Here is a 21,543-nt window from a genome sequence, read left to right on the forward strand (position 1 = left end):
ATCTTTGACACGGCGTGTCGAAAGCAGCTGTCTGACACAGGCGTCCTTCACTCCTTCTGCGGCGTTGTGAAGATTGCCTTGTGATCAAGGCAACAATGCAGCAACAGCAGCAGCGTGAGGATGAGGAGGGAGGGAGGGATGTGAGTGTGAGAGCATGCCGTAGATCCAAAAAAAAGGCAGAGTACTAGTGTCAGAGAGCTAGGAATCCCTCTGCTGCCTCTCATGATAGCACTGTGCCCTGGGATACATCACGTTTACCTGATACATCTAACACACACACACACACATACACTAGTGATACCGTCAGAGAGGGATGGCTCTGATGATAGCACCCGCTGTGTCCTGGGATACATCCCTTTTCTCCTGACACTCTAGATCTCTGTGAACAGAACAGAGACGATTTCAGTCAAAGTATATTTTGATAAAGTGTTGTTGTGATGTCGTCAAAAGGGTTCTGGCGTCAATGGCTTCTGTTAGTGAGAAGTAGGTGCGCAGGTAGGTGGCTACTTAGATTATCTTTGTTTATTCATTTTCGAAAAGGACAGTGTGTGCATTTTTTAGGTGGGAGGATGAAACAGCCATGGAAAATGTGTATCGGTGTAGAAACATGGGGCTGAGCTAACACTTGCCTTTTCTGCTCATCTCTAACACAGCGAATGGGAGCGAGCTCCACATTGGCAGTGTACGCTATGAGGACACAGGCGCCTACACCTGCATTGCTAAGAACGAGGTGGGGGTGGACGAGGACATATCGTCTCTGTTTGTGGAGGACTCAGCCAGAAAGACACGTAAGTGGCTGAGAGTAGAACATGGGAAAATGTCTCTGGGATTTTCAAAAGCCAATTTTGGCAATGAAAATGTAGACAGTAATTAACAATTACAATACAATTAACGAAAATAGTCAGCTGTAGAAAGCAGAGGTGGGACCAAGTCATTGTTTCACAAGTCACAAGTAAGTCTCAAGTCTTAGCACTCAAGTCCCGAGTCAAGACAGGCAACTCTGTTGTTCTTTTTGCCGCACTGCTTTGCTTTATCTTGGCCAGGTCGCAGTTGTAAATGAGAACTTGTTCTCAACTGGCCTACCTGGTTAAATAAAGGTGAAATATATATATATATTTTTTTTAAGTCCGAGTCAAGTCTCAAGTCCAGACCAATAAATCTCAAGTGCTAAACTTTGAGTTTCGAGTCCTAAACAAGTCATAATGTGCTCTTCAATGTAATACCATTTCATATTTTTAACAATAGTAATACTTAGTATATTACATTTACACAAATCATGAATGCATTTAAAAAGTATATATATTTTTTATTTTCCAAATAAACTTTATATTTCCATGGAAATACATGGGTAGCCATGAGAAAGTCCCCCCCCCCCACACCCATCATATCAATCGCCTATCGAGGATCGCTATTGGCCGCAATCTATCATTTTCTTCCCACATGTTTTGCAAGTTGCAATGTGTTTTTTTGTTGACTACATCGTATTCTTTATATCCGAAAATAATAATTTGGGGTATCATCTTTCCAAGGGCTCCGTCTGAATTCACCCACAGACGTTCCTCTGCACTGCCACGCGCATCTTTTTCTCAGCTGGCACAATTTGATTGGCTGCTGTCCGATTCAAACTGTAATCGTTAAATGAAGAGTTGATGCACTGCAGACTTTTTTATATCTGGGCTTGGAGGGTATCAAGTCAGTTTGAGTCAAAAGGCTCAAGTCCAAGTTAAGTCACGAGTCATTGGTGTCGAGTTGCAAGTCATCATATTTGTGACTGACTTGATTCTGACTCGAGTCCACACCTCTGGTAGAAAGTGTCAGAAACAGAAGTTATAACAAATACATTATAATGCTTTGTATCTGATTTATTATATGGTATCTGTATGTACAGTATATATATATATATATATATATAACATTTGTACAGCCTTTGAGATTTAGATAGACCTCAAATGCAATTTAAAAATCTAGAACACATTTATGTGATAATACAGAATCTCTGCCTCTTTAAAGAAACACTCTTGCTAGATGTGTTTCTGTCCCACTTTTTCTGAAATGACATGGTCTCTCTCCCTCTCTCTCTGTCTCCCTCCTCTGTCTCCCTCCTCTGTCTCCCTCCTCTGTCTCCCTCCTCTGTCTCTCTGTCTCCGTCGTTCTTCTGTCATTCTGATGCTGATGCTGCAGTTGCAAACATACTGTGGCGGGAGGAAGGTACTAAAATCTACTGTTGTATAACACTTGTCACCATGTCTTATTTTCTGTTCTTTTAAATGAACTTCTATAATTGACCAACATTCTTCCGAATGCCCATGTTTTGTCGGGTGAATAGGTTCATTATATGCAGTATGTGTCAAATCAAATTCTATTTGTCACATACATATGTTTAGCAGATGTTATTGTGCGTGTAGCGAAATGCTTGTGTAGAATACAAATCCACAAGGGTAACACATAATTTGTAAAACACCACGTAACGCTACTAATTAGCAGCTTTACCGCTAATTTCCATCATTTTACTATATCTTCCTGAACGATGATTGGTGTGTGTATGTTCTTGCTGAAAACATTATATCACAAAGACTTAACCATGAAAATATACACACAATTAAAACAGTTTTGTTACAGGCCTGCCTCAACACTTCAGCACACGTAACTCTTCCTCAGAACAGCATAATCTAGTTGTGACACCAAAATGTGTATATGAGAATAACTCTTTTGGCTGATTAGAGAGTATGAGAGAGGCCCACCCGTTTGAATCCTGATGCAGACTGCACCACTGGCCTGCACGTCACACAACATGACTGTGTCAGCAGCACTCACGGTTTGATTTCCCCTCGTCATTCGATATGATGTAACCTGCCATCCATCCCCACACAATGTGCTTTTCCAAAGCATGAATAACAGTTGTCTAGTTAACAGCTCTTGTTTAGGGTCAGGTAACTGGCCCGCAAAATGTTATTGCGCTCATAGCGGCTATCAAGTTTGAGAAGACAGCCTCACAATTCACTCGCTAGACATGCTGTTTACAGAGACTGACTGTGCTGTCAAAATGCCTGACAACACCACCAGTCATTCAACAGCTCAGGCGTTGCTAACAGGGTCTGTAGGCTCTGGTAGGCTCTTGAATGTTAGCTGAACCAATTTTTACGTCCCATCTCCCCAGGGTTGAGCGTAGGGAACATGTTCTATGTGTTTTCTGATGAGGGCATCACGGTGCTGCAGCCCAGCAAGTGTGAGATACGCAGACACATCAAGTGCACCGAGAGGATCATGGCCAGCTATGTGAGTACATACTGTACATGTTTTAGAGGATAATGATTTTTTGGACTTTGTATTTGTGGACTTTTTATGACTTGAGATGATATTAAATATATACTAATCCAAAGGGAATAAGCCTCACTCTTACAGATATACGGTTCATTCAGAAAGTATTCAGACCCCTTGACTTTTTCCACATTTTGTTACGTTACAGCCTTATTCTAAAATGTATTAAATAAATAGAAATCCTCAGCAATCTACACACAACACCCCATAATGACAATGGGGAGTGTTGATGCACAGCTATTTTCAGGTCAGATGTTCAATCGGGTTCAAGACCAGGCTCTGGCTGGGCACTCAAGGACATTCAAAGATTTGTCCCGAAGCCACTCCTGCATTGTCTTGGCTGTGTGCTTGTACTGCTGGAAGGTGAACCTTCATCCCAGTCTGAGGTCCTGAGCACTCTGGAGGTGTTTTTTTTATCAATGATCTCTCTGTACTTTGCTACGTTCATCTTTCCCTCAATCCTGACTAGTCTCCCAGTCCCTGCCGCTGAAAAACATCACCACAGCATAATGCTGCCACCACCATGCTTCACCGTAGGGATGGTGCCAGGTTTCCTCTAGAATTGACTCTTAGCATTCAGGCAAAGAGCGGCCAGCTCTCTGAAGAGTGTTGGTGGTTCCACACTTCTTCCATTTAAGAATGTTGGAGGCCACTGTGTTCTTGGGGACCTTCAGTGCTGCAGAAATGTTTTGGTACCCTCTCCTGTCTCTGAGCTCTATGGTTTTTGCTCTGACATGCACTGTCAACTGTGGGACCTTATATAGACAGGTGTGTGCCTTTCCAAATCATGTCCAAGTAATTGAATTTACCACAGGTGGACTCCAATCAAGTTGTAGAAACATCTCAAGGATGATCAATGGAAACAGGATGCACCTGAGCTCAATTTCGAGTCTCATAGCAAAGGTTCTGAATACTTATGTAAATAAGGTATTTCTGTTTTTTACTTTAATACATAGACAAAACTTTCTGGAAAACGTGCTTTCGCATTGACATTATGGGGTATTGTGTGTAGATTGAGGGGAAAAGGAATTTAACACATTTAAAGGATGTAACGTAACAGAATGTGGAAAAAGGGAATGGGTCAGAATACTTCCCGAATGCATTGTACAGATGTACCCCCCCCCCCACACACACACACACACACACATACACACACTCGACAACAGCCCATTGCCAGTATCTGTGCCCTCCGTTCACTAAATGTTACGGGATTACGAATGTCCATTAGCCAAAGACCCCAAGTCAATAGCTCACAGTAACCCTGCACGTCTGTAATATACTGTACTAGAGAACATCGCTCTTCCAAAGTAATGGGCTTAAGTTGGTAAAAGTTGCTTGTTTTTCTGAGGGATTTAAGTTGTACAGATTGCGGTAATTGTATTACAGATCAATGCAAACGTAATAAGGCATGTGTTAGTCCATTGCTGCTGTAAACAGCATTTTCTCTGCTGCATGATGGCCCTATCCCGTGTGTGGAAGCTATGTGATTAACCGTGGATTCGCCGCGCTCCCTTCTATTCTGCTTCTTCTTCTTCTTCTTCTTCGTCATCGTCTTCTTCTGCTTCCTCCCTTCTTCCCGTCTTTCGTTCCTCCATTCGATCTCTTCTTCCATCCCATTCTTTCTCCAGGAGGAGATGTGCCCGAAAGGTGAAGGTGTGTCTCCAGAACACTGTGTGTGGTCCTCAGCGGTCAGTGTGAGGGATAAATACATCTACGTCACCCAGCCCCTTCAGAAACGCCTGCTGGTCATCGACACCCAGGCCCAGAATGTGGTGCAGGTTGGTTGGTATTATTAATCTTCTCTATGAGCTGTTTAGAGAGCGGTCCCCCCCGCTCTCTAAACAAGAAGAAGAGGGCTGAAAACAGACAAGCTAGTGGTTTCCCAATCGCCAAGCTCTTGTCACACTTCGCCATACCCTCACAGGTGTGTGTGAGGGCAGGGGGTTAATGCATCATCCCTTTCCTCTTTCCCTCCATCTCTCTCTGCCTACTGTACCTCACCCTCTATCTCAGCCGTCTCCACTCTTTACGGAGACGTTTCTGGGAGTCTTTTGAAAGAGACAGAAAGAGCACCCTTCTTGTGCTCATATGTTGACTCGACAACAGCAACAACAGCAAAGTCATTTTCGTTTACTGTCACGCTGCATGATATTAGATACTGAACATTATTTTAAAAAATGTAATATAACTCTTTAGCTGGAGAAATGCTGTAAAAATAAAATGGCTGTAAAAGAACAGTGAGCTGATAGTAAGTGAGATGTGTCTGTAACAAACTAGGAGTATACAGGGGGATGTGGCGAGCGGTCAGTTGCCTGTATGTCTCATTGTTTGGTGCACTCTGCCCCCCCCCATTCCCCTTCTCTGACATGTGAGTGGCAGCGTCAGCGTCCCCCTCCTCCTCTGAGGGGTCTCGGAGTGGGAGTGCTGTTGACACATAGCTGACCAGTGGAAAATAAATAGGCTGGCTTCCCATTACTGAACACATGCCTCTGTCGCGCTTCACTGGGGGTGGCGATGGGAAAGGGAGGGGGGGGTCGGGAGGACTAGTCGAAGAGAATAGAAAAGCAGGAGCACGGGATCAAACACGCTGCTTGACTTCAGCATACGAGACGAACTGACACAAAGAGACGGGAAACGGGGATAAATGCACAAGGGAAAATCAGCGACACCTCGAGGGGGTAGAAACAATCACAAGGACAGGTGAAACAGATCACGCTTCTGTGTGTGTCTCTCTCTCTCTCTCTCCCAACCCAAGACGGTAGAGACAGATCCTTTCCCAGTGAAGCTGCTCTATGACAAGTCACATGACCAGGTCTGGGTGCTAAGCTGGGGCAGCATGCAGAAGTCCCACCCAACCTTAAAGGTAAGGAGTTATTGGTGTGCACTTGTGTATTTTTGTCCATTCGTGTGTGTGTGTGTGTGTGTGTATGTGTGTATGAGCAAGTATCTTATTTGTGTGAGTATTTAATCTATGTATGTTTCGCAATGTTCGCAAACTACAATTTACAGCTGTAGACAGTGCCTTCAGGGATGATTACAGCCCCCCCCAGGGGTAGTATTTATAGGGCTGAGGTAACCGAGGGCAGCAGCACAGCTTACTTCAACTGCTGAGGGACTACATTGTCATTTTGCAATGGCCACAACATGTTTATTGTTATTTTCCTCTTCCTTGGGAATTCTATTAAAATCTTGTGAGGTGCTCTGTCTGTCAGTAGCCAATACTCTCCCTTGCTAACAGCCTTATTAGCAAGGGAGAGTATGTGAGCATTTGTCAGTTTGAGCTCATTGTGAAATCCTAATATGTTCTCACTACCAACCGAGACGCAATGTGTCTCAAATAAAGAGGAGGCGAGGCCGTTTTGAAAAGCACTTTTCTATCTCAAACAAAGTGATTTTCCGTTCATTCTTCAAAGTGTTGTAAATTCTCAAACGGCTCTGCATAAGCATTCGGGTGAATTGTCAGAACTACTCAAACACGCCTGGCGTTCTGTTGTCGCTCAAAAGTAATGAATAATTACAAAATGAGGCTTGAATCATTCGGTCCAAAATTCAATTTCAGGCAATCTGCATAACTGACTGTGGGGCATATGGATCACACGGCAGATAAATGGCTTGATAATGTCATTATTACTTGGAATGCAAGTAATTGACCTGAGCACCGGCAGTACTCCGTTCTCCAATTCAACATTTAAACACCTCCTTTTTTTTACTAGCTCAATATCTCTAAGCAAACGTCCAAGTGAGATTGTCAATTTATTAGATAAAAACAAATGAAGGCGCAGGGATGTTGAAAGGGGAGGGAAAGCCTTTCCAACTGTCTGATGGGTCTCACTGTCGACGTATGCATGTGCCAATGCTGGCTATTCAGAGACAGCGATTGAGGCAGAGGTAATATAATAATGCATTAGCAGATGCTTTTATCCAAAGTGGCTTACAGTCCTGCGTGCCTACGTCTTACGTATCGGTGGTCCAAGGACTCAAACCCACTGTCCTGGCATCACAAGCACCACGGTCCACCAACTAAAGCTACAGAGGACCACAGAGAGAGAAATGTGCGGTAATCAAGCAGATGCACCGATAGAGGTCTAAGAGTGTCTGACCACCTGCTCTTTTTCCCCCCATCCTATGAAAAAAGTCCCCTTTCAGATTGGTGGCCTTGTTTCGTTTTATTTCACTTTAAGTCTATTTTCTCACTTGTTTAAAAAAAAAATGAGTTGCCCATCAAACTAGCTCATTTCAAAACAACTGTATCTTGGAAAATGGCCCCATGCGAACACATATTGCACTCATTCCTGCTGGCAGAAGCTACCTGTGCTAAACGTTTAGTGTAGTAGCTAGTTGTATGTGTCATCTCACTGTCAGGAACAGGAAAGGCTTCAATTTGAGTGTTTGTTCGTAGGCCTAAGAGGTAGATGTCAGCAGCAGAACAAACCAAGTATGGGTAGCTGAGGCCCAATATGGGCAGATTTGTTGCCAATCAAGACTGTTTTGCGTGGCTGATTGGGATGCGCGACAAGTCGATAAGCCAGTGCGAATGACTAGTGCATCAGTGTTGTATCATGTGCATGCCGAACAGAGTTGCTTCCCACCGGGCAGCTAACACGGTCATTTTTCTCCTCCCATGATTTTATTTCAATTAGGATAACAGCCTACACAAGAAATAACTCATGTTGATAACCATCTAGGTGTCACCTTGATACACACATACAGTCTACTACTCAATTCGGGAGGGCATGAATGGCAACAACACCGTTTGCCAAGCAACGGCATGGGTGGCAGTCACAGTAAGCACGGGCATACAAACAATGGTATATTCATCATCAGTACTTTTAATTAAAAACAAAATGGTCTGTTTTATATCTGAAAATGTACAATTATTTGTTTAAAACTAACAGTGAAATACGACTCAGACTCACCCTCCGGCTTCAAACCAGAAGTCCAAACTCTCGTGGTACGGGGAAGCTCAATGTACAGTAATTGCGCAGTAAGAAAAAAACACAGCTCAGTCAAAACCGTCTAACCTGTAGCTTTTGACACACCCACTCATTTCCACATGCCCACTACTTTCCTTTTGACACACCCACTCATTTCCACATGCCCACTACTTTCCTTTTGACACACCCACTCATTTCCACATGCCCACTACTTTCCTTTTGACACACCCACTCATTTCCACACGCCCACTACTTTCCTTTTGACACACCCACTCATTTCCACACGCCCACTACTTTCCTTTTGACACACCCACTAATTTCCACACGCCCACTACTTTCCTTTTGACACACCCACTCATTTCCACACGCCCACTACTTTCCTTTTGACACACCCACTAATTTCCACACATCCACTACTTTCCTTTTGACACACCCACTCCTTTCCACACACCCACTACTTTCCTTTTGACACAGCCACTCCTTTCCACACGCCCACTACTTTCCTTTTGACACACCCACTCCTTTCCTCACGGCCACTACTTTCCCTTCGACACACCCACTCGCCCGTACTTCGGTCGCCATATTGGTCTGCAGCTGCACCCTTCTCGAACAAACTCCAACTACAGATTAATACTAGTTAGATTGTTTCAACAGCATAGCTAACTAGCTGATTTACATCATCTACATTTGCTATGATCAGCTGATCAGCCCACCCCTCTTTGCCTTCTCTTTCAGCAGTAGGCTATAAGCTTGCTTACAGTGGGATGAGTGTGATTTTGCAGGAAATAAAGGCCTAGGCTACAATATATACTGAACAAAAATATAAACGCAACATGTTTCATGAGCTGAAATAAAAGATCCCAGAATTTTTCCATATGCACAAAAAGCTTATTTCTCTCAAATGTTGTGCACAAATTTGTTTACATCCTTGTTAGTAAACCTTTCTCCTTTGCCAAGATAATCCATCCACCTGACAGGTGTGGCATCTCAAGAAGCTGATTAAACAGCATGATCATTACACAGGTGCACCTTGTACTGGAGGACAATAAAAGGCCACTCTAAAATGTGCAGTTTTGCCACTCAACACAATGCCACAGATGTCTCAAGTTTTGAGGGAGTGTGCAATTGGCATTCTGACTGAAGGAATGTCCACCTGAGCTGTTGTCAGAGAATGTAATGTTAATTTCTCTACCATAAGCCTCCTCCAACCTCGTTTTAGAGAATTTGGCAGTATGTCCAACCGGCCTCACAACCACAGACCATGTGTAACCACGCCAGCCCAGGACCTCCACATCTGGCTTCTTCACCTGTGGGATTACCTGAGACCAGCTACCTGGACAGATGATGAAAATGAAGAGTATTTCTGTCTGTAATAAAGACCTTTTGTTGAGAAAAACTCGATGTGCCCCTGCCCAGTCATGTGAAATCAATAGATTAGGGCCTAATTCATTTATTTCAATTGACTGATTTCCTTATATGAACTGTAACTCAGTAAAATCATTGAAATTGTTGTATTTTGCATTTATATTTTTGTTCAGTATATATATGTTGAAATTTGGCTACAGGATCATTAGATAATTACCTATGAAACTAGGGTTTAGAAACATGTTGATATGAGCTTACAACATAACAGTGGCAAGACGCTGGAATATGTTGAAACCTCAGCATGATCAAAAGATGCAACTGTAATAGATACTTGGATAATGGAATTGGCCAGTAGAGGCCTGTTAGTTGGATATTAGTAAGTAGGTTTGCACGAGCCTTGGCTTGTGTGAGCTTGGATTTATAGTACAATTTCACATTACTTTACCCTCATAATAGAGTCTAAGAACAGTGTAATATTCTTGTAAAGTGGGGACCTACAATATAGAATATATAAAGCATTTCTTAATAACATTGAGATCCACCAGTCTGCCTTGAAGTAAGTACAGTTCAATATAAAAAGGTACTCAGTCAGTACAAACCAATTTCCCTTCAGTGTTAAACCTACACAATAGGTGTAATACAGGAGAGAAAATAATAGCCGAGGTAAAATACAGTAACATGGTGCATATGACCAATATGTGCCAGGGTGGTGGTGTTAAGTTTACAGCATCCTGAGCCTGTGACAGCATTACTTCACAATTAGACAAGACTTCTATGATGTGAGCCTGTGAGAGCATTACTTCCCAATTAGACAAGACTTCTATTATGTGAGCCTGTGAGATCATAACTTCCTAATTAGACATGACTTCTATGATGTGAGCCTGTGAGAGCATAACTTCCTAATTAGACATGACTTCTATGATGTGAGCCTGTGAGAGCATAACTTCCTAATTAGACATGACTTCTATGATGTGAGCCTGTGAGAGCATAACTTCCTAATTAGACATGACTTCTATGGTGTGAGCCTGTGAGAGCATAACTTCCTAATTAGACATGACTTCTATGATGTGAGCCTGTGAGAGCATAACTTCCTAATTAGACATGACTTCTATGATGTGAGCCTGTGAGAGCATAACTTCCTAATTAGACATGACTTATGTGATCTCATTAACTTTTCACCATTGTAACAATGTAACATCTCTAATGACCTTCTTTATTAACAAGGTTTCTCTCTAAAAAAAAAACGGATGTTTTGTTACATCCGGGACTCTGTAGCTCTGTTGACTGCAATGGCAAAGGGCGCTGCATTAAAACATTTTTTTTAAATTTGTCAGTATAGTTCGCTCATAGGAAGACTGCAAAATACAAAATCAGGTCCCCCACTGACAATGTGATGGCTTTAGAGCTTTAGTAGGGATGGCACAGACTTCAGATTAGTGTCTTTAGTTGTTTTCTCTTTAATTCAAATAGCTTCTACATGAAATATTTACTGGGGTTCCTTAAACAAGCCAAGCTATGCAGTGGTCACATAAACAGCCCACAAGTCCTTGACAGTGACCTGATTAATGTAGGGTACCTGATGAAGCATTTGTCATGTACCTACTGGGTGGGGCCAATAAAGTGGATGGATAGATCGTCCAATGAGAAATGGATGAGACAGACGACCACCTTTGACTTGTGACTTGTATCTTCTCAAGCAACCATTAGCCAATACATTCGTCTATCATGTCTTGAGGTGAGGCCATATATCATCAGTTTAACTATACTTCCCAATGCACACTGACACATTTGTTTTTGTTTTGGCTCTGTACTCCAGCACCTTGGATTTGAAATGATACAATGTGGATAAAGTGGAGACTGTAAGCTATTGCGGAGCGATTAGTGCTTTTTGAAGTCAGTTCGGTTTCGGTTCGATAAATTATGGTTTTCAATTTTGTTTTAGATTTTTTACTTTAAATACAGTGCCTTGCAAAAGTATTCGGCCCCCTTGAACTTTGCGACCTTTTGCCACATTTCAGGCTTCAAACATAAAGATATAAAACTGTATTTTTTTATGAAGAATCAACAACAAGTGGGACACAATCATGAAGTGGAATGACGTTTATTGGATATTTCAAACTTTTTTAACAAATCAAAAACTGAAAAATTGGGCGTGCAAAATTATTCAGCCCCCTTAAGTTAATACTTTGTAGTGCCACCTTTTGCTGCGATTACAGCTGTAAGTCGCTAGGGGTATGTCTCTATCAGTTTTGCACATCGAGAGACTGACATTTTTTCCCATTCCTCCTTGCAAAACAGCTCGAGTTCAGTGAGGTTGGATGGAGAGCATTTGTGAACAGCAGTTTTCAGTTCTTTCCACAGATTCTCGATTGGATTCAGGTCTGGACTTTGACCTGGCCATTCTAACACCTGGATATGTTTATTTTTTAACCATTCCATTGTAGATTTTGCTTTATGTTTTGGATCATTGTCTTGTTGGAAGACAAATCTCCGTCCCAGTCTCAGGTCTTTTGCAGTCTCCATCAGGTTTTCTTCCAGAATGGTCCTGTATTTGGCTCCATCCATCTTCCCATCAATTTTAACCATCTTCCCTGTCCCTGCTGAAGAAAAGCAGGCCCAAACCATGATGCTGCCACCACCATGTTTGATAGTGGGGATGATGTGTTCAGGGTGATGAGCTGTGTTGCTTTTACGCCAAACATAACGTTTTGCATTGTTGCCAAAAAGTTCAATTTTGGTTTCATCTGACCAGAGCACCTTCTTCCACATGTTTGGTGTGTCTCCCAGGTGGCTTGTGGCAAACTTTAAACAACACTTTTTATGGATATCTTTAAGAAATGGCTTTCTTCTTGCCACTCTTCCATAAAGGCCAGATTTGTGCAATATACGACTGATTGTTGTCCTATGGACAGAGTCTCCCACCTCAGCTGTAGATCTCTGCAGTTCATCCAGAGTGATCATGGGCCTCTTGGCTGCATCTCTGATCAGTCTTCTCCTTGTATGAGCTGAAAGTTTAGAGGGACGGCCAGGTCTTGGTAGATTTGCAGTGGTCTGATACTCCTTCCATTTCAATATTATCGCTTGCACAGTGCTCCTTGGGATGTTTAAAGCTTGGGAAATCTTTTTGTATCCAAATCCGGCTTTAAACTTCTTCACAACAGTATCTCGGACCTGCCTGGTGTGTTCCTTGTTCTTCATGATGCTCTCTGCACTTTTAACGGACCTCTGAGACTATCACAGTGCAGGTGCATTTATACGGAGACTTGATTACACACAGGTGGATTGTATTTATCATCATTAGTCATTTAGGTCAACATTGGATCATTCAGAGATCCTCACTGAACTTCTGGAGAGAGTTTGCTGCACTGAAAGTAAAGGGGCTGAATAATTTTGCACGCCCAATTTTTCAGTTTTTGATTTGTTAAAAAAGTTTGAAATATCCAATAAATGTCGTTCCACTTCATGATTGTGTCCCACTTGTTGTTGATTCTTCACAAAAAAATACAGTTTTATATCTTTATGTTTGAAGCCTGAAATGTGGCGAAAGGTCGCAAAGTTCAAGGGGGCCGAATACTTTCGCAAGGCACTGTATATGATGAAATAATCGACACAATACATTATTTACCATTCATTTCTATTGGGAAAACAGCAAATGCATCCAACAAGTTTGCAGAGTCACAAACTTGATGTAATCATTGCGTGTTAGGCATATGGGACCAAATACTGAACTTTTGACTACTTTAATACAGATACAGTACCAGTTAAATGTTTGGACACACCTACTCATTCAAGGTTTTTTCTTTATTTTTACTAATTTCTACATTGTAGAATAATAGTGAAGATATCAACACTGAAATAATACATATGGAATCATGTAACCAAAAAAGTGTTAAACAAATCAAAATGTATTTTAGATTTCAGATTCTTCTAAGTAGCCACCCTTTGCCTTGATTACAGCTTTGCACACTCTTGGCATTCTCTCAACCAGCTTCTTGAGGAATGATTTTCCAATAGCCTTGAAGGAGTTCCCACATATTCTGAGCACTTGTTCACTGCTTTTCCTTCCCTTTGCCGTCTAACTCATCCCAAAGCATTTCAATTGGATTGCGGTTGGGTGATTTTGGAGGCCAGGTATCTGATGCCGCACTCCATAACTCTCCTTCTTGGTCAAAAAGCCCTTACACAGCCTTGAGGTGTGTTTTGGGTCATTGTCCTGTTAAAAAAAAATGATAGTACCACTAAGTGCAAACCAGATGGGATGGCGTATCGCTGCAGAATGCTGTGGTAGCCATGCTGGTTAAGTGTGCCTTAAATTCTAAATAAATCACAGAGAGTGTCACCAGCAAAGCATCATCACACCTCCTCCTCCATGCTTCACGGTGGGAACCACACATGCTGAGATCATCCGTTCACCTACTCTGTGTCTCACACAGACACAACGGTTGAAACCAAATATCTCAAATTTGGACTCATCAGAGCAAAGGACGGTCTAATGTCCATTTGCTCCTGTTTCTTGTCCCAAACAAGTCTCTTCTTCTTATTGGTGTCCTTGAGTAGTGGTTTCTTTGCAGAAATTCGACCATGAAGGCCTGATTCATGAAATCTCCTCTGAACAGTTGATGTTGAGATGTGTGTTACTGGAATTCTGAAAAGCATTTATTTGGGCTGCAATCTGAAGTGCAGTTAACTCTAATGTACTTATACTCTGCAGCAGAGGTAACTCTGGGTCTTCCTTTCCTGTGGCGTTCCTCACGAGTGCCAGTTTTGTGGTAGCGCTTGATTGGTTTTGCGACTGCACGTGAAGAAACTTTCAAAGATCTTGAAATGTTCCGCATTGACTGACCTTCATGTCTTAAAGTAATGATGTACTGTAATTTCTCTTGGCTTATTTGAGCTGTTCTGGCCATAATATTGACTTGGTCTTTTACCAAATAGGGCTATTGTCTGTATGCCACCCCTACCTTCTCACAACACAACTGATTGGCTGAAACACATTAAGGAAAGAAATTCCAGAAATGTACTTTTAACAAAGCATACCTGTTAATTGAAATGCATTCCTGGTGACTACCTCATGAAGCTGTTTGAGAGAATGCTAATAGTGTGCAAAGCTGTCATCAAGGCAAAGAAAGGGTGGCTACTTTGAAGAATCTCAAATATAAAATATATTTTCATTTGTTTAACATTTTTTTGGGATACTACATGATTCCATACAGTTGAAGTCAGAAGTTTACATGTATTTAGGTCGGAGTCATTAAAACTCATTTTTCAACCACTCCACAAATGTCCTGTTAACAAACTATAGTTTTGGCAAGTCGGTTAGGACATCTACTTTGTGCATGACACAAGTCATTTTTCCAACAATTGTTTACAGACAGATTTTTTCACTTATAATTCACTGTATCACAATTCCAGTGGGTCAGAAGTTTACATACACTAAGTTGACTGTGCCATCAAACAGCTTATTATGTCATGGCTTTAGAAGCTTCTGATGGGCTAATTGACATCATTTGAGTCAATTGGAGGTGTACCTGTGGATGTATTTCAAGGCCTACCTTCAATGCCTCTTTGCTTGACATCATGGGAAAATCAAAAGAAATCAGCTGATACCGCAGAAAAGAAAATGTAGACCTCCACAAGTCTGGTTCATCCTTGGGAGCAATTTTCAAACGCCTGCAGGTACCACGTCCTTCTGTACCAACAATAGTACGCAAGTATAAACACCATGGGACCACGCAGCCGTCATACCGCTCAGGAAAGTGAGACGCATTCTGTCTCCTAGAGATGAATGTACTTTGGCTTAAAGACAACAAAGTTAAGGTATTGGAGTGGCCATCACAAAGCCCTGACCTCAATCCTATAGAAAATGTGTGGGCAGAACTGAAGAAGTGTGTGCGAGCAAGGTGCCTTACAAACCTGACTCAGTTACACCAGCTCTGTCAGGAGGAATGGGCCAAAATTCACCCAACTTATTGTGGGAAGCTTGTGGAAGGCTACCCGAAACGTTTGACCAAAGTAAAACAATTTAAAGGCAATGCTACCAAAATACTAAATGAATGCATGTTTACTTCTGACCCACTGGGAATGTGATGGAAGAAATTAAAGCTGAAATAAATCATTCTCTGTACCATTATTCTGACATTTCACATTCTTAACATACAGTGGTGATCCTAACTGACCTAAAACAGGGAATTTGTACTAGGATTAAATGTCAGGAATTGTGAAAAACTGAGTTGAAATGTATTTGGCTAAGGTGTATGTAAACTTCTGACTTCAACTGTATGTGTTATTTCATATTGTTGATGTCTTCACTATTACTCAAAAATGTAGAAATTAGTAAAAATAAATAACAGCCCTGGAAGGAGTAGGCGTGTCTAAACTTTTGACTGGCACTGTATAAGTGTATCTGTCCCAATATCTTTGGTCCCCTAAAATGTACAAAAAGTACTGTCATTTCTATATGGTTCACCCGATATGGATGAAAATACCTTCAAATTAAAGCTGACAGTCTGTCACTTTCCCAGTACTTTTGGAGTTCAGAGTATATGGCAACATTGCCTTCGAAGTGTTTCGCTGTTATGTTTAAGTAAACGCTCCAACCCATGCTCTCTTTTTATGTTCTCTTGCCAGGTAAGTGACACTTGTATTTGTATAATTCCTGTTCTCATGTTCTCCTTTGACTGCTCTGTTCTAGGTGATTCCCCAGGCCAGTGTTGGAGAGGTGCACCACACCATCCGCACCCCCTTCCAGAGGGTTGATGACTTCTTCATCCCCCCAACCAACCTCATTATCACACACGTCAGGTACAGAAGGCCCGTTAACCTTTAACACTGGTGACCTCACCACCTCATCTTCGCGATCTCTCTCAAATGGAGGGGAAAAGAGCAAATTATAATTTAATGAGAATCCTAACCACACCGTAATCACCCAAAAAAGACCATTAACCTTTCCCTTGAACTTTGTCGTCTTAGGTTTGGCTTCGTCTTCCTCAAATCTGAACCTGCGGTGCATAAGATTGACTTGGAGACCTTCCACCGAGTCAAAACCATCAGCCTGAAGAACTACAGCTGTGTGCCCGTCAGCATGGCCTACACACACCTGAGTGGCTTTTACTTCATTCAGTGCCAGTCTCAGAGCAGGGACCCCTCGTCAGCCCAGCCACAGCTCCTCATCGACAGTGTCACCGACACTGTCATTGGTCCCAACCTCAACATCACGGGCCAGCCCTATGTGTCCCCGGATGGCCGCTACATCATCACCCCTGACCAGCAGCGCGGCAAGGTCAGAGTTCAAACAGTGTCCTTCCAGGGGGTGCTGGGTTTGAGCCGGGAGCTGGACACCTCTCTCGTTGTGTCCGACCTGATCTTCCAGCCCTCATTCACTAAGTCCAACCAGTACACTGTGGTAGCTGCCTCTGGCTCAGGCACAGACCTGCTCTTCTCTGACCTGGCAACAGGGCACATTGAGGTCCTCAGAAGCCTCAAGGAGCCCCTGTCACACCACACCTGGCCCTGGGGGGGGCCCAACAGGGTGGTGGTGTCCAGCGGACTGTTTGGCCAGTACTTGGTCACTCCCTCAGCGGAATCTCTCTTTGTGTTGAACGGCAAACTGAACACACCCCACTGTGAGGTGTCAGACATCAAGAGAGGGAACACAGTGGTGTGGGTGGGAGAGGTATGAGAGAGTGGGAAGAAGGGGAGAGGGAGAGAAAGAGAGGGAGAGATCAGGCCAAAACACTTAATTAAGATATATATGGACATAAGTGGACTCAACCATGGGACTGAGTGTGAGGAACACACACCTGGGTTATTGTAACAAAAGTACACAAAACATAATAATTGAAAAAAATATTTAGAAAATCATATTATGGTATTTTTACGGGGAGAAGATGGGTGGTGAGTTCCTTTAGTGCAACTGTGATCTATGTGTACTTAACTAAGAGGAGTTGTACATTGCACTTCCTTGTAACACTGCAGATAACAGGAGGGATATAATGATGACATTTTGAAAATGTAACTATGCACAACGCTCACTTTTTTTAGACTAACGCTTTTTGGTTTCGAGATGTTTGTCGTTCACCAGTACTGCAAATAGTCCCAACAAGATGTCTGTCTGCCTCTAGTGTATACATGTGTTAGCGGTCCTTTCCAAAACCACAGCACCCTGTTACTCGCCTTTGTCCTTGTCCATGTTATTGTACACTTTCTGTAAAAGCTCTCATGCTGACCAACAACATACAGGTTGGCTTGAAACATGTTGTACCGTATTAGTCAAGACCTGTTACTTTCCAAAGAGAATACTTTTCCATCCCTTAGCTAAGAACAGTATCTAATAGCATACAGTAGAAAACCCATTCAGTGGATAACATGTTATTGTACAAAGAATATATATGGTATAGTATGTCCCCCACCCTCTCTCACACAGTAAGCCTACTTCCAGTTTTGATCCAGTGACCTCCTAGTCCTCTGTCCACTAAAGTCTAGCATTGTAAGGGTGTTGTTCATCAGCATGGAGGTATTGTAAGTCCTGTGTATCCAGTTTCCCTATAGCTTAGTTTCCATTCTTCAACTGCTCCACAACTGAAATACAGCTTTCCCTCATAAGGAGTAGCTGTGCCTGTTACCCTAATGTTGGCTAGTACTGTATGTGACGAGCAAGTAATAGCAAAACACGCCTGTTATTAAAAAAAAAGACACAAACCAAGATTAACAGATGTGTTGCTCATGTTTGCGATTTAGATATGTGTTGCTACGGTAACTGCCTTGGCTCAATCTGACACAGAAGCTAAGGCTTGATGACATTTCTTAGAACACTGTTGTATCGAGAGAGAAATATGTGTGTGTTCCAGGAGTGAGGCAGAGATGTGTAATATATATTCAAAAAGCCCAATTTGAAGCCCAATTATTTTGCAGTCACGGAAAACAAAAAAACATTTCCGTAATTGCCATCAAAAAGCATCAGGCACTCAGACCAAAGTACTTATTTTGCCACCATTACAGAGTAACTTCAGAATAATTCATGTGAGTCATCACCAAAGGCATCATCAGAACTGAGTGTTCCATATGCATGTACTGAGAGTTGAGGCTCATCTCACTAATATTGTTTAAGAGCATTTCGGCTGGGATTCAATCAAAGGCGCGTTATCAACAAGGTCATTTCTGCTTGTCGACAAGGTAATTTCTGCAGCATTTACAGTGAATGAAACATCCACAATCGTCAGGAAAATTGCCTTTAAAAGGTACATTGCCACTAGTGCAATGTGCTTATCATCAATGCGCCTCTGATTGAATCCCGGCCTTCAAGTACACAGGATCACAAACAGTACAGTTGCTGGTGAAAATGTCACATATATTACATACCTGGTCTCTAACCAAGACCATGGCTGCAAACCTGAACCTCTTGGTATGATATTGACATTGACACTGTTGTAGATATAAATTGTTCTTGTTTAGAACACATTCAAACGAGTCCAGTTTTCTTTATGCATTTGGTGTGTTCTTGTTTATGAGGGAAATGGTTTGTAAAATAATATCTAATAAAATTACCAAAAAAAAACGTGCAGCTGTGTCACATTATAAATTACTTTGAACATAAAATATGTGAATATTCAGGGACAAATTTCACCAAACACATATGTTTGTTGCTAACGGTGAGGACAAACTATGGTATATAACCCCAAACTGATGCTGTATATGTATTTCAACGTTCATTACATCAAGTTGTTAGAGCTACAATTACATCAAATTGTTACGAGTTTGTTGATATCTGGGCCTCTGGATTTGGCTCTTTTGTGCAGCAGTTTCTCATAGAGTACGTCATCCTGACATCTGGACAGCACAGGTCTGAAAACGTTGCAGACATCCCTTTGTCACATCTGACTCTCTTTACAATACTCTTCTTCCATCCAAAGCCCAATCGATCCAGTGTAGCTTTCTGTCTGAAACCAGGCAAGAGTAGTTTCTAAATGAGGAGTACCTTTTGTAATGCTCAGAAGAGTGGCCCAGACCCGCCAATGGCGAACACAGCATCACTTTGTTTTTTTTTCTGTTGGGTTGAGTCAGGATGTGTCCAGTGGTAATGGGTTTTGGGTTGCCCCAGGACAACATACTAGCTCTTCTTCAGCAGTTACGACAATGACCAGTCTCAACGGGGGACTTCTTGCTAACCAGAGCGACAGTATTATGACTGAAAAAAAAACATCCGGTCAGCAGACATTCTTTACTATTAGGACGAAACTATGACTTTGACTAAACACTAACAATATATTAGCATTGTGCTGATACGTGGCTGAAACGTACATTTTTATCACTGTTAATACTTGGCTCTAACATGCATCCTTCGTTCTGATCTTGTCCTGATCTTGTCCTTATCTTGTCTGTTTACATTTCTAAGATCTGATAACAATCAGATCACAAAGCATCTTTTAATCGTCTACTGCTGCCTAAAATTGTGGACTCAATCAGAATGTGATCAGGACAAAGGATGCATGTTAGCACCAGGTATAAATGGGGCTTGTGTTACCCATCCCTCAGTAACTGGCTAAGTAACGGCAAGATACGCCTGCCTCTAAATCTCACATTGTTAACAGAGCTACACCGTTCTTTAAGCACTAAAAACCACACAGTTATCAGATACGAATTCATATAGGCTCAACTAAGAGTATTCAAATCAGCAGATATGTCAAATGTTATATAAATATCAACAACACAAGAGGCCTAAATTATAGGATAAATGTGTGCTGTTCTAAGATCTTTGGCAACCTTAAAGGCTTGTAGCTGTATCCATGCTGGTTTATCTCTATGCAACACATTCTCATTGTTAAGGCAATAACTGTTGTATGATGTATGTGTTTTGTGAGTAGATTTTTCCTAAGATGTTAAAACAGTCTGGGTGTATAAATGTATTACTTCTCCTCCAATTGTTAAAGGGAAACTTCACACAAAAACTATTTTTTAGTCTTTTTTTTTCATTTTTCCACTTGGTGATGCGTTTCGAAAAATCATGATGATGTGGCACGTGACACTTTGCTTCTTGAAAATCCTGTATCTTGAAAACTTGACTGCTGACATGCAAAACATTTTGGGACTGTATCGACAGTGGATTAATGAACAAAAATACCAAAATATCATTTTTGAGTGGAGTCTCCCTTTAATGACTCCTATGCTTTTTTCCCCCCACCTAACAATTGCCTCTGTACAATAATATATTAAAATATTCTGAGATTTTTTTAAATATATTTTTGAGTTGCTTCATTCTGAACTGAAATGTATGGAACCAGTGTCTATACCTCATATTATCTACCCACAGACAACACCCAGCTCACCAGTGATGTATTTGAATTAGCATTGACTGTAAGGATATGACATACTGTACTGTATACTGTATTGTGTTGCCTGGGATGTAATTTTTCTTTCCCCCCAGTTTTTCAATAAAATATAAAATGGACTATTTACTAAGAAGCGTATTTTCTTCTAACCATTCTGTTTTTAGGAACATGCTACAGAATTGGCAAATAATGAGAATGGAACCAAATTCTCATTAGATGCTATTTATTTCATCACCCAATCTATGGATGCCAAAACAGAGGACAAAAGAGAACACGCAAAGATTGTTTCTGTTGTGAAGATGCATTGCCTCTTCAGTAAAAATTTGAATATGAAACATGGTTGACCAAAGGTAAACTGATTCCACAATCTCACATCACTTTGCCTTTAAATTGCATGGACGACAAGGAGTGTGTGCAAGGTGTGAATTGCGAGGGAGTCAGGGGGGCTCAGCTCCCCTAAATGCAACAAAACTCAAACTTTAGGTGGTCACTAAATGCTCATTTAACCATTCTTCTATGTCTTTAAAATGCAGTGGCAAATATGTTTTACAGTGGTAAATATTAAAATAAAAGCTTCTTTAAACTAACACCCCCACCTCTGT

General features: G+C 41.7%; 1 protein-coding gene across 2 annotated transcripts in view; it reads left to right on the forward strand.

Moving 5' to 3' along the window:
- LOC112258097 (follistatin-related protein 4-like) overlaps positions 1–21,060 on the forward strand; it is a 201,948-nt gene extending 180,888 nt beyond the window's left edge. The window contains exons 10-16 of one of the 2 annotated variants that reach the window (XM_024432208.1): positions 654–788; positions 2,182–2,208; positions 3,158–3,276; positions 4,947–5,096; positions 6,074–6,181; positions 16,309–16,418; positions 16,587–21,060. In XM_024432208.1, the coding sequence (XP_024287976.1) occupies positions 654–788; positions 2,182–2,208; positions 3,158–3,276; positions 4,947–5,096; positions 6,074–6,181; positions 16,309–16,418; positions 16,587–17,295 (1,358 nt within the window). In that variant the 3' untranslated portion in view covers positions 17,296–21,060. The remainder of the gene's footprint in view (positions 1–653; positions 789–2,181; positions 2,209–3,157; positions 3,277–4,946; positions 5,097–6,073; positions 6,182–16,308; positions 16,419–16,586) is intronic. The other variant, XM_024432209.1, reaches the window with a different exon arrangement.
- Positions 21,061–21,543: the final 483 nt, after the last annotated feature.

The sequence above is a fragment of the Oncorhynchus tshawytscha genome, linkage group LG09 (assembly GCF_018296145.1).
Source record: "Oncorhynchus tshawytscha isolate Ot180627B linkage group LG09, Otsh_v2.0, whole genome shotgun sequence".
Classification (NCBI taxonomy): domain Eukaryota; kingdom Metazoa; phylum Chordata; class Actinopteri; order Salmoniformes; family Salmonidae; genus Oncorhynchus; species Oncorhynchus tshawytscha.